The 13,230-nt window shown below is 38.6% G+C and overlaps 2 protein-coding genes across 18 annotated transcripts in view; one reads left to right on the top strand and one right to left on the bottom strand.

The window, feature by feature from the left end:
- The window catches only part of LOC125801101 (NACHT, LRR and PYD domains-containing protein 12-like), a 431,224-nt gene that overhangs the window by 299,601 nt on the left and 118,393 nt on the right, over window positions 1-13,230 (bottom strand). The window lies entirely within an intron of this gene.
- LOC111197417 (NACHT, LRR and PYD domains-containing protein 12-like) overlaps window positions 4,557-13,230 on the top strand; it is a 396,972-nt gene continuing 388,298 nt past the window's right edge. For 3 of the 7 annotated variants that reach the window (XM_049476979.1, XM_049476980.1, XM_049476978.1), the window contains exons 1-3: window positions 5,319-5,480; window positions 9,727-9,846; window positions 9,959-10,072. In XM_049476979.1, the coding sequence (XP_049332936.1) occupies window positions 5,431-5,480; window positions 9,727-9,846; window positions 9,959-10,072 (284 nt within the window). In that variant the 5' untranslated portion in view covers window positions 5,319-5,430. Of the gene's footprint in view, window positions 4,606-5,315; window positions 5,481-9,726; window positions 9,847-9,958; window positions 10,073-13,230 lie in introns of those variants that run through there. The other 4 variants (XM_049476981.1, XM_049476972.1, XM_049476975.1 and 1 more) reach the window with 4 other exon arrangements.

The following is a 13,230-nucleotide window of genomic DNA, read 5'->3' as shown; positions in this document are numbered from 1 at the left end:
CCTCTAGTTTGTTTAAAGGGCTGCCTCTGCTTTCTTTAATTGGTCTGAAAGTCTGAACCATCTAGAAAAGTGCTTTCACACTGCAGGCGAACCAGAGCATAGTTCAGTAGATCCGGACCGAGACCACATCTCTTGGTCGGACCAAACTCTGGTCCTTTGGTCCGGACAGTGGTTTGCAGCCCCTTTCACACCTAAAGGCCCCCTAAAATTTCTGACTTTTCAGAATCTAGGGAGTTTTAGCAGTAACACAATCTCTAGGTATGATTGGGTGTCCACATTAGTATCAGATATCCATTCATGAACATAAATTGCTTAAGGACTCCATTGTGATCTAACTGATCTGGAACACAGACAAGCTCCACCAAAAAACATCTCCTCTAGAAATCTGATCAGGAGCAGATAATAGCAGCTGCTGAATAAAATCATCTCAACAAACAAACAAAAAAGTTAATGTAAGAATTTACTGTATCTGGACCTGTAATATAGTCACGCACTTGTTTGAACACACCACACAAAGCTGACAAAACAACAAGTCACAAGATTATTACACACAAAAAAATAAGTATTACATAGAAAACTATTACATTAAAAATCCACACAAATTATATATAATATTGTATTATATACAAATATTTATTATTAATAAAGTAAATCAAACAATTGCGTTAAGGAAATTCAAAACACGTCACCTCCTGCCTTAGACGAACACTAAAACTTTATTCTTACAAAAAAAAACTGTCAAAAAACATTATTTTAGTATCGCTAACAATGTTGTAAATCAGTGCGTAAGAAGCTGTGTTGAGTGCGCACCGCATTTCCGCAGCGTGAGGCTATTTTTCTAGATTTTTCTAGATCTTGTACACTACTTAGGGAGCCTAATGAAGAAACACCATGTCTCCTATAGGCATTAAACATACATTATTACACACATTATCAGCCACCAATATCAGAGTAAGAGCTGTTATTATTAAAATAAAAGCTTAAGTGAATATATTTTCCAGTTAATATAGAGTATTTTAAGCTGAATGTAAAATAGAGGACCCTTTTAATTCAGCAGGTCTTGTCTCTGGGGGGCACAGAATAAACAAAACTTTAATTTCCTTAAAAACATTTTTTTAAAAAGTCAAACGAGCGCTGGACTTTAATCTACACAGATTTCTCTCCTTAAAACTGATTATTTGGGTGAGTAAAGCTCTTAGATTAATTTACAGTAAGCTTAGATTTCCACAATTTTGACTGAAATGGCTGAAAATAGAGGCCGCTACGCTAGCTAGCGCTTAGCTACCTAGTTACAAACCATAGCAACCGCTCACATAGCCGAGTTCTAACACCACTGTGGCTAAATACACTAATTACAATATAAAAGACACACACAGGGGACAGTATGAACACCTACCTGCTGTTTTACTGCTGTTTTTAGCCTCTTTAATTCTACATGCTAATCGCTAAATTAGCTTCAGTCACCTAGCTTAGCTAGCTAGCTCAGAGCAGGTAGAAAACAAGCTACCACTCTAACTTACCTGTGTCTGGTGAACCGTGTTGTGTAGCAAAAATAATATATTATATTATATTAACTATATATTGTAGCAAGGAACACATTTTTTGACAAAACAAAAGTTTTAATTATCTGGATCCTAGTTTTATAATTTGCAATTTTCCATTTAATTTTATTTTCAACTTCCTCTTCCTTATTTTCCCAGTTTATTTTAGCACATTTATCTTTTGTTATATCATTTCATCCCATCCAGATGTCTTCTGTTTTATCCTAATTTTATTTTGCTTCTGCTACGTCTTCATAAATTCTATAATCCTGAGCTCTTTCTGATTTCTTATGATTACTATGATGTCGTCATCAGCAAAGTCTGTAAGTTTAAAAGATTCTTTACCTAAGATATCAATTTTGGTATAACTTTTAATTTTATTTAAAAGAGGACTAACTGCTAACACACACATAATACTGCACTTAAAGGGCAGCCTTGTTTGACTCCTCTATGTGTCTTAAATTCTGTTAAAATACCCTTTAACTTTAATTTGAGCTACTGATTTTTCATATAATAACTTGATCTTATGAATGAAATTTGGTGGAAAAGCATAGTGCTGCAAATCATTCCATAAATATTTCCTGGACACATAGTCAAAAGCCTTTTCCTGATCTAAAGTATTTATATAAAATTCCTTATCATTATTTAATTTTATTAATTTATTATAAATCAAGGTAATCACAGATTATAAAACAATTCATTCATTTTTCCATCTCTAATACCTTCATTAAAATAATTTTGTAATAAACTAATAATTTTATTTATACAGGTCTTATAACATTTTGCAGGTTAACCGTCTGGTCCTGGAGTTTTCCCATCATGTAAACCCTTATTTACTTCAACAATTTCTTCCTTTGTAATTGGTTGATATTGACGAGAGGTCCTCTGCTTGTAATTTTAAACAGTCTGATAAAAATTGTGATTTTTTTTGTTTCCTTTATAATTTTCTGCTTTTCTTTTTTGTTTTCTGTTACATTCCCATGCTCCTCTCTAATCCCTTTAATCATCTGCGTGACATTAAGTTCTCTAAAAAGTGTCATTTTAATAACTCGATCTTGAGCTGTGTAAACATTATGAATTATACATTTCTTGTTGTTATAAAAACAATCAATATAGATTAACCTTCCGGGAATCAATTATCTGTAATTAATTATTTCAAACAATTGATTAAAGAATAATAAATCAATTCCATTAGCTTTACATTCTCCAATAGAAAAGAAGGAATAACCATTATCCCACATTATCCCAATTTATTTAGTTTTGTTTCCTGTAAACACAACACGCCAATTTTCTGCCATTTTTTTTTTAAATATACTAAATTTCTCATTCCTGTTCTTTTTAGGCTGAATCCCCCAACACTGCATAGTGCAATATTAAGTCAGACAGAGGAGATAAAGAAATGTTTATTTCTTTTACTTTTTCTTAGTGTACTGTTCATTCTGCTTCTAACCTCCTTTTTTAGGTTTTCTCTTCCGTTTCTTTTTGTTGGATGCAGCAGCCCCTGTGCGTATGTTTGGTGGTAGATCTGGTCATAGATGGAAGAAGAGGTGATGAAGAAGGAGGAGGAACTTGGTTTGCTTGTGTTTCGGCTGCTGCAGACTGGTGTTCGGATTTCCTCCGTCTGTCTCTCCGCTGCTGCTGCTGCTTCCGCTGCTACTTAAATCTTCATGATGACTGTCATTCCCATCCTCTACTCTTTCACTTCCATTGTAGAGAGCTTCACTTGGACCTGGTTCCTCCACTGCGTCTGGTTGAACTCGGTTTGGGTGACTGATCGTTGGACGTGTCGTTAGAGGGATTTAATTTCTTCAGAAACTACTTCCTCTTTTTGTTTCCACTTACTGTCCACACAGTCACCATTATTAAAATACACACCTAAAAATTTTATTTGCTCTTTATCTGGAACATCAGCTCTGAACTTCTTTCTTTGATCCCCAATCCACACACATTCAGATTTAGCCATATTAAGCTTTGCACCAGAAACTTTTTTATTAAATTTATAATATTCCATTATAATGTCTAAGTCTTTTTTTGTTGTAATAAAAACTGTAATATCATCTGCATAAACTGTGATTTTAACTAAATAATCTCCTCTTTTAATACCTTGTATTCTTTCATCATTATGGCTAGAACGTAAAGGGCAGAACTCAGAGGATAATCTTGTTTCATTCCTCCTATCGGCCTTGGTTTTTGCTCCACTCATCCATTAAGTTTTTCTGAGTTAAAGTTTGTTGAATTTTTAAGAGTGCAGGTACGTAACAGTTTTAGATTTTATCCTGACGTAATTTTTTTAATCTAACTTCATGACCAACATTCAACCTGAAATAAATTTCTATTGACGTTGGTGATCAACTGGATAGTGAGGGTTTTATCCTCCAGTTAGACCAGGAGCTCACTACTCACCCTGCTACTTCTATCATGTCCAGCTGGAAGTCCTCATTTACTTGTTTTTATTAAAAATATAACTTTATAAAATGTGATTGGAACAGTCACACCATGTGAGCATTTTTTTAGTTTCACTGAAAATTGTGGGGAAAAAATGTTAATCCTATGAATGCTCTGTAAGTTCATATAAATCAGCAATTCCTGAACAATTTCACCACAGTTTTTGATGTATTTTTCTATAATTTACATATATTTGACAAAGTGGATAAAACAAAGACCATGTCATGTCAACCACCCTTATATTAAATGCAGAACATCTCAAAGACACTAGATGGAGGCAGTGCTCCTTTCTCCCAGCATTATTATCACAGTGCGGGGAGGAGCACTTTTGGACGGGTAGCAGAACTCGGCAGAACACCCGTCTGAAAACTGGGGGTTTTACAGTTGTGTGGGAGAAACTTCAGACTCATGAATTTTCAAATATTCCACTCAGCCCTGTGATATGATTAGCTGACAATAGCCAAAAACGAACGATAGCTCCCCCCACCCAGCGTCTATTCGCTGTGAGAGAGCAAGGGGGCGGGGCTTAGAGAGAGACAGGTGAGACTCAGGTGAAGGAGGAAGTGAAGGTAAGTTCAGTCTCCGCCATTAGACGAGGACAGAAGCCCGGATTCACTCGGTAAGTTCAGAACTGAAGAGAATGTAGAACAGAACCGTGTAGCTTAAAGTCAGAACCGGTTCTAAAGGTTCCTCAGATCCAGAACCGGTTCTTTAAGCTCAGCTCAGTGTCCGATTCCACTGGAAGAACCAGGATCAGCATGGAGATCTGAACCGGGCCTGGATCAGACCTGGACCTGGTCTAGATCAGACCGGCTGGAGAACAATCAGCTGTAACAGATCAATAATGCTGTAAACTGAAGAGAAATGCGCAGATATAGATTGATATTTATTGATCACAGTGTAGTTTATGCTGTTTAAAGCGCATTACTGCTTAATGTGGACTTTGATCTGTTGGGGAGATAAAAACACGGAACTGCTATAAAGGCGTGTTTATATGCAGTAGCGCTGTTCAACCAGCAGGGGGAGCAACGGAGCTCAAGATCACGTGGAGTGTTAGTGTTTTTAATCCTGCTGTTTTATATTATACTTAAATAATCTCTCTATTCTGATTCAGTAACATAATAATAATATTAATAATAATAGAACAGTGTGTATATTTATAATGTTGTGTAATGCAGTAATATTACTAATAATAATTAAATTATAATCATTATAATAACAGTAAATGTTTCTGTAATCTGTAGAATAATGTGTAATGAGGGTAAATCACACTGTTATGTATCGTTCTCTGTTTGGTTTGTTTTGTTAGTTTATCAGGTTTTGTTTAATGCAGTTCTGATGATAATATCATTATTGTAAGAATAAAGGTTTTATTGTAACGGCTGATCTGTTCTCAAGGGTCGGTGTCGGCAGTGTTCAGCTGTGTGTGAATGAAGAAGAGTAAATGATGGATCTTCAGAACTCCAGCAGTGGAGGAGGACCTCCTGTCCTAAAGTGAGTAAATTAAGTGATGGGTTTAATATGTAAAGTAGTTTTGTATTGTAATGGTTTCAGCTCTAATCCTGGAGCTGTGATCTGCATATTTTACAGTTTTAAAATATTGAGAACAGAGTTTCTCCTGGACCAGAGTCAGAACCCTGTGCTGTATTTAAACACAGAGAAACACTTAACAAACCAGCCAGTTATTCTTATAGTAGAATGTGTTTTTAATCTGTATTTAAAGTACATATCTGACTTTAAAATCTAATTGTTAATATAAATAATATGTTTCTTCTGGCACAGGAACAGTATTAGGTGGTTGCTGAGGGGATTTTATGCTGTTGCTAGGTGGTTGCTATGGTATGGGGTGGTTGCATATTTATGTTAAAAATATGGTCCATATATTTTAACATAAATGTGACGATTTGCTCAAAATCTGGATCGTATTAGTCTGTAGTGAAAGTGAACTCTGGACCAGATCCATTGTGAGCATCCGTCTCAGATTTTACCACACGCTGTCTGGGTTTGCATTAGCATTAGAAATGAGGAAATCCTGATGTGCTGCATTTATATACATTACATTACATTACATTACATTTGGCAGACGCTTTTGTCCAAAGCGACTTACAATAGTCAAGTACAATGTAAAATAAGTTTAAAGGTAAAACATCTTTGGATAGGGATAAAAGGAGGACAAAGGGGAGTAATAGGATAGAGGAGTGAAGGAGAGGAAGAAGGAAATGAGGTTAGAAGTAGTTAGTGTGTTAGAGGTGTTAAGAGAGTAAGTGCTCTTTGAAGAGCTCTGTCTTCAGGAGTTTCTTAAAGATAGCGAGAGATTCTCCTGATCTGGTAGTGGAAGGTAGTTTGTTCCACCATTGGGGAACTCTGTATGAGAACAGTCTGGATTGCTTTGTGTGAGTTTTTGGCAAAGCGAGGCGACGTTCACTGGAGGAGCACAGCGGCCGGGAGGTAGCGTAAGCCTTCAGGAGCGAGTGCAGGTAGGAAGGAGCCTGTTCTGTCATCACCTTGTAGGCGATTGTAAGAGTTTTGAATTTGATGCAAGCATCATCTGGTAGCCAATGGAGCTCAATGAGCAGCGGGGTGACATGTGCCCGTTTTGGCTGGTTGAAGACCAGACGTGATGCTGCGTTCTGGATCATCTGGAGTGGTTTTACTACACAGGCCGGGAGGCCAGTTAGCAGGGCATTGCAGTAGTCGAGGCGTGAGATGACGACCGCTTGCACCAGGAGTTGGGTGGCCTGTTGCGTCAAGAACGGTCTGATTTTTCGGATGTTATAGAGCGCAAAGCGGCAGGACCGAGCAACTGAGGCCACATGGTGCGTGAAGGAGAGTTGGTCATCAACCAGAACACCCAGGTTCCTAGCAACCTTTGTCGGTGAGAGAGAGAGAGAGTCGATACTTATAGAGAAGTTGTGTTGAAAAGATGGTTTTGCTGGTATAACGAGAAGTTCAGTCTTTGAGAGATTTAATTGAAGGTGATGCTCCTTCATCCATGAGGATATGTCAGAGAGACACTGCGATATCCGTGCAGAGATTGAGTGATCTTCAGGTGAGAACGACAGGTATAGCTGGGTGTCATCAGCAAAGCAATGGTAGGAAAATCCGTGTGAGCGGATAACCTGACCAAGAGAGGTGGTGTATATGGAGAAGAGAAGGGGTCCCAGTACCGAACCTTGGGGAACCCCAGTGGATAAGGAGCGGGCTGAGGACAGCTGTCCTTGCCACGACACCTTGAACGAGCGCCCAGTGAGGTACGATCTGAACCATGACAGCACATTGTCTGCGATCCCCATGTTTGAGAGTATAGTTAGGAGGAAGTCATGGTTGACTGTGTCAAATGCGGCCGAGAGGTCCAGCAGAATGAGCACTGAGGACTGACCTGCAGCTCTGGCAGTTTTCAACGCTTCAGTCACAGACAACAGAGCCGTCTCGGTAGAGTGTCCTTTTTTGAACCCAGATTGGTTCTGGTCCAGAAGGTCATTCTGGGAGAGGAAGCCAGAGACCTGATTTAAAACAGCTCTTTCTAGTGTTTTAGAGAGAAAGGGTAGCAGTGAGACCGGTCTGTAGTTGTCAACCTGGGCGGGGTTGAGAGAAGGCTTTTTAAGCAGTGGTGTCACATGCGCTTGTTTGAAAGCAGTCGGGAATACACCAGAAGTTAAAGAGGCATTGATCGTGTGAGTGATAGCCGGAATGATTGCAGGTGCGATAGTTTGCAGTAGGTTTGAAGGAATTGGGTCAAGCGGACACGTAGTAGGACGGCTACGTGTTAGGAGAGCCAGTGTCTCGTTCTCAGTGAGAGGAGTGAACGAGGAGAAAGCAACGCCTTCGGTGGAGGGACACCGGGCAGTAGAGGATGCAGTAGGACTGCTACATTGTGCGTCAGTAAACTGGTTGCTGATGGCCGCCACTTTGCCAGTAAAGAATGAGGCAAGTGTTTCAGTCGTAAGGCATGTAGCCGGAGGAGGAGGCGGAGGGTTGAGTAGTGATTTAAATGTAGCAAATAGTTTCTGGGAGTCTGTGAGAGAGCAGAATTTATTGTGATAAAATTCAGCTTTAGCAGTAGTGAGGTTGGCTGAAAAAGAAGCCAGGAGCAGTTGGTAATTATTTAGGTCTGCTTGTTTTTGGGTTTTTTGCCATTTTCTTTCGGCAGCTCGGAGTTTGGAGCGTAGTTCCCTGAGTGTGTCATTTTTAAGCCATGGCTGCGGTTTGTTTGAGCTAATGGCTCGAGATGTAAGAGGACAGAGGTTGTCCAAACAGGAGCTTAGTGTGGAGCAGAGAGTGTCAGTAGCATCATTTACATTGAGTGATGAAAATGAGCCTGGCGGAGGCATATTGTCCGTCACCAGCGAGGAGAACTGGTCTGCTGAGAGATCTCGAAAATTTCGGCGGAACGAGACCATAGTAGGAGTAGCTGTGGGTTTATTTGAAATATGAACATTGAGTTTCATAAAGTAGTGATCTGAGACGTGCAAAGGAGTGACAGTTAGAGAGTCGGTGTCACAGTTACGAGTGAAGATCAGGTCTAGTTGTTTGCCAGCTTTATGTGTTGGAGGGCTGGGGACCTGCTCCAGTTCGAAAGACTGCATGAGGGATAGGAAGTCTGTGAAGCTGGTACTGTCATGGTGGATGTTCATATCCCCTAGAATGAGCATGGGACAATCTTGCTCAGGGATAGAAGACAGTAGCATGTCAAGTTCATGCGTGAACTCGCCCATTTGTCCAGGAGGACGGTAGAGAACAATAATGGCAAGTTTTGCTGGAGTATTAACCAGTGTGGCATGATACTCAAATGTATTGAATGTGTTTGCCGGTAATAGTGGAGTATGTTTTAAGCCATTAGCGATTAATAGGCCCGTTCCACCTCCTCGTCCAGAGAGACGAGAAGTGTGGGAGAAGGAATAATAATTGGAAAGAGCCGCCGGTGTAGCAGTATTTTCAGGTTTGATCCAAGTTTCAGTCAGTGCCAGCAGTTGTAATGACTGATGATTCGCATAAGAGGCGATAAAGTCTGCTTTATTAACAGCCGACTGGCAGTTCCATAGCCCAACAGAGAATGAGGTAGTAGTGGGCGTGGTTTGTTTTAGTGGACGCAGGTTAGTATGATCCTGGCGCCTGTTTGTGTTTTTACGCCTTCTGTGCGTGCCGGAAATAACTGAGATGTGTTGGGAGCACATTTTAGGAGGCAGTAGGACGGGCTGCCTTGTCAGTGGCCTTGCTCGGTGGACTCGCGCAGGTAGACTCGCAGGTCTTTACCCGAGTTAGGTCTTCACACGAGAGATAGATCAGATGGAAGTGATTGGGTTTGATATTAAAGCTGTGGAATGAAGCTTCTCACAGAAATACTTGTTCTATTCTGTTCTGATCTGTATCTCTGTTAGAGTTCAGTATAAAAATATACCTTGTAGTTTATTATACAGTATAATTGTGTAATTGTGCAGCTCTTACCAATACATGTTATTAACTAGTCTCAGATCTATAAAATACATATAGTAAATATGATCTAATCAGGTGATGACATTGTGACATCATAACAAACACACAAATATATTCAACAGTATTGTTAAAGAAATTAAAATATGTATATTTATTAGACGAGCGTTTTTCAGTTTGGGGCAGCTGACAGAAAGCTTCGGGACGCTTCTGGGACGGTTATGAAGAAGTTAGTCTGGAACCTGTGAATAAGTTTTAGTAAAGGAACACATTACTCCACACTTTACTCTCATCATGGATCATCATGAAGATCTGTTTACAGGGAGAAGAGAGCAGCATCTCCAGCCCCCAGTGGAGTGTCTATGAAGAGTGACCGGTCCATGGGTCATCCTCCAGCGTTCAGCAGTGGAGGAGGAAGCTCTGGGTCTCGGTACATAACTGCACTAAACTACTGTTCTGTTCTGAGAGTGAAGCTCTTCAGTTCCTGATCTTTATTAAAGATGTGCTGTGTGTTGGAGTTTCACTGTGTTTAATGTTAACAGAACTGAAACCCAGAGAGGAGCTTCTCCAGAACCCAGCTGTGTTTCTATGAAGAGTGACCGGTCCATCGGGGGTCGTCCTGATTTCAGCAGTGAAGATATGACCTCTGACCCACAGTGAGTGAAACATCACTTACATCATTTACTGATTTTTACTATAATTTACATTTTTAAAGCATAACACTCTCTCTCTCACACACACACACACACACAGTTTTTCTGTATGTAATGATCGTTGTACACAGCTGTGTGTGATGGGGAGGCAGGGTTTAGATTAGACTGACTGACCTGAACAATGAGAGTAAATTACAATATCAGCTACAGGTTGGAGAATTACACATATATCTGTATTAGGGGGGTGTGATACTGATAGAATCATTATCTAAATGATATTTGTAATTTTGTCAGATAAAAAAAAACAGTATTTTGCTTTATTCAAAAACATGTTTAGAAAAGTATTATATTGTAATAAACTGCAATTCTTAAATGATCGTAAGATTTGCTTACTAAATGTATTAATGAAAACAATATATTTAATATTTAAACATTAAACTCACACCTTCAAATATTCAACAGTGCACCATGTGACCTACCAGATATCTTTGAATAAAAGCATCAGTGTTAGATTGGCAAAACTAAATTATATTTATATAAGGTATATCAATCAAATTAAAACATTAATTGTATTAATCACAACAATATTCTGTGAAGGGGAACAACAATCATTGTGCAGTGTGTTGTGTTTGACAGACTAGATTATTCTTTGTTTTATTGTTAATGTCAGTATAAATGAGAATATTTTAATGTGCTGAGTAACTGATTTTAACTGAGCTTTAATGGAGGAAATAAACACCAGAGTAGCTCCATATTCCACCTTTAGCAGAATGGAAAGAGAAAACATGGCTTCAGCTGTGTGTGTGTGTGTGTGTGTGTGTGTGAGAGGAGAGAGAGAGAGAGAGAGAGAGAGAGACAGAGAGAGATTTGGAGGGAAATGAAGCGTGAATGAAAAACCTACAATGGTCACAGAAATAACTTGAATGTGACAAAAGTAATACTAAATAAAAAACTCTATGAAAATAAATAAATTAGTGTCCACTAATTAGCATCACAGGTGTCTAAATCTTGTAATCAATCAGTGGGTCTATATATATATATATATATATATATATATATATATATATATATATATATATATATATATATATATATATATATATATATATATATATATAATATGTATATATAGGGCTACAGGTAGTCACTGTGCTGTTTGGTGAAGTGGTGTGTACCACACTCAACATGGACCAGAGGAAGTGAAGAAAAGGGTTTCAGGAGAAAATTTAATTAAATTAAAAGCATGTTAAAGTTAAAGGTTATTTTTTTTAGCTAACCTCCCTGGACGTGGCCGCAGGAGGAAAACTGATAACAAATCAAAGAGACGGATAAAACGAAAGGTAACAAAAGAGTCCAGAAAAACTTCTAAAGAGATTAAAGGTGAACTTTAAGCTTGAGGAGCATCAGTGTCAGATCACACCATCACTGTTTGGGCCAAAGTGAACTTAATGGGAGACGACCAAGGAGGACACCATTGTTGAAAACAAAACATTAAAAAGCCAGACTGGAAATTGCCAAACTACATGTTGAGAAGCCACAAAGCTTCTGGAACTTTTTGACAAGACACATCAGCTCTATGTTTACAGACAGAAAAGTGAAGCGTATGAAGAAAAGAACACTGTCCCTACTGTGAAACATGGTGGAAACATGGTGCTTTGCTGCACCTGGTACAGGGGGTCTTAAATCTGTTCAGGGTACAATAAAATCTCAAGACTATCAAGAGATTCTAGAGAGAAATGTGCTGCTCAGTGTCAGAAAGCTTGGTCTCAGTCGCAGGTCATGGGTCTTGAAACAGGATAATGACCCAAATCACACAGATAGAAACACCAAAAAATGGCTCAGAGGAAAACATTAGACTATTCTGAAGTGCTTCTATGAGTCCTGACCTAAATCCTATTGAGCATCTTTGGAAGGAGCTGAAACATGGAGCCGTCTGGAAAAAGCTCTTTCAAACCTGAGACAGCAGGAGCAGTTAACTCATGAGGAGTGAACCAAAATATCTGCTGAGAGCTGCAGGAATCATTTAATTGCAGTGATTACCTTAAAAGGTTGTGCAACTAAATATTAAGTTAAGGGTACCATCATGTCTGCCCAGCCCTGTTTCATTAGATTTTTATATATATATTTTAAATAATTCTGTTGAACCATGAATTTGTCAGATTCAAGTTATTTCTGTGACCATTGTGGGTTTTTCTTTCATTAACTGCAGGGTACCAACAGTTTTGTCCATGTGTGTACGTGTGCTCTGTTCTGTCCTCTTTTATGCTTAAAACCCAATTAATGCTACTTCTGCTGAAATTGCTCTGCTAACGTATCTAAAATATTATTGATGGTAAACTAAAGCTTATATAAGCACTTAATCGTTTCTCCTAACTGTAGGAAAAATATTCTCCACTCAAAGCTTTATGACACAGAGCACATTAGCGCCATCTGGTGGCCAAAACCACAAAGTGCTTTATGTGTCTGGTGGAAACTAGGATTATTGCTTCTAAAACTATGTTCCAGTGTATTGAAAACATGACATTTATTGTTTCTTTAATAGCATTAAATAAAACTTCATAATTTGTTGTGCATGTATTTATCATCTCAGTTGCTGGAGTACATACATCCAGGAATGGGAGAATGTGTTCTAGTACAGTACATAGACCAGTAATGTATTCAGAATAAGTTAGAATACCGTTTAGAACATATTTTGTTAAGTAATTCTGGAGAACTTTTTTGCTGTTTTCTTTCTAATTACATTCACATTGTTGCTGATTGGCACTGTTCATCATGTATTTCTATTTAAATATTGTGTTAATTGTAGAACAAATTAACTATTGACACACTGGTTCTAAGCAAAAGGTTCTTTGACGTACGTCAAAACTTCAGAAAAAGAGAGAGACAAAAATCTTTATTTACATTATTAGACGGTAAAGCTCTGTTTTAACCTTTAAAGAAACATTTTGTCAGTCCTAACGCTGTCAGTCTGCTCTGGACTGACAAACTCAAACTCCATTTCCCAGCATTCTCGCTTTCAGGACTACAATGCCTTATCACAACCTGTGAAGCTAAGGTGTTCCGGTTCATTCAGCTACTGATATCTCACCTGAACTTTTGAGTATAAATACCCTTATTAGTTGCTGAGAATTGAATCTAGGTTCCCTAGCTCTTCTACGACA

The sequence above is a fragment of the Astyanax mexicanus genome, chromosome 4 (assembly GCF_023375975.1).
Source record: "Astyanax mexicanus isolate ESR-SI-001 chromosome 4, AstMex3_surface, whole genome shotgun sequence".
Classification (NCBI taxonomy): domain Eukaryota; kingdom Metazoa; phylum Chordata; class Actinopteri; order Characiformes; family Acestrorhamphidae; genus Astyanax; species Astyanax mexicanus.
This window is presented reverse-complemented; position numbering and strand designations above follow the sequence as displayed.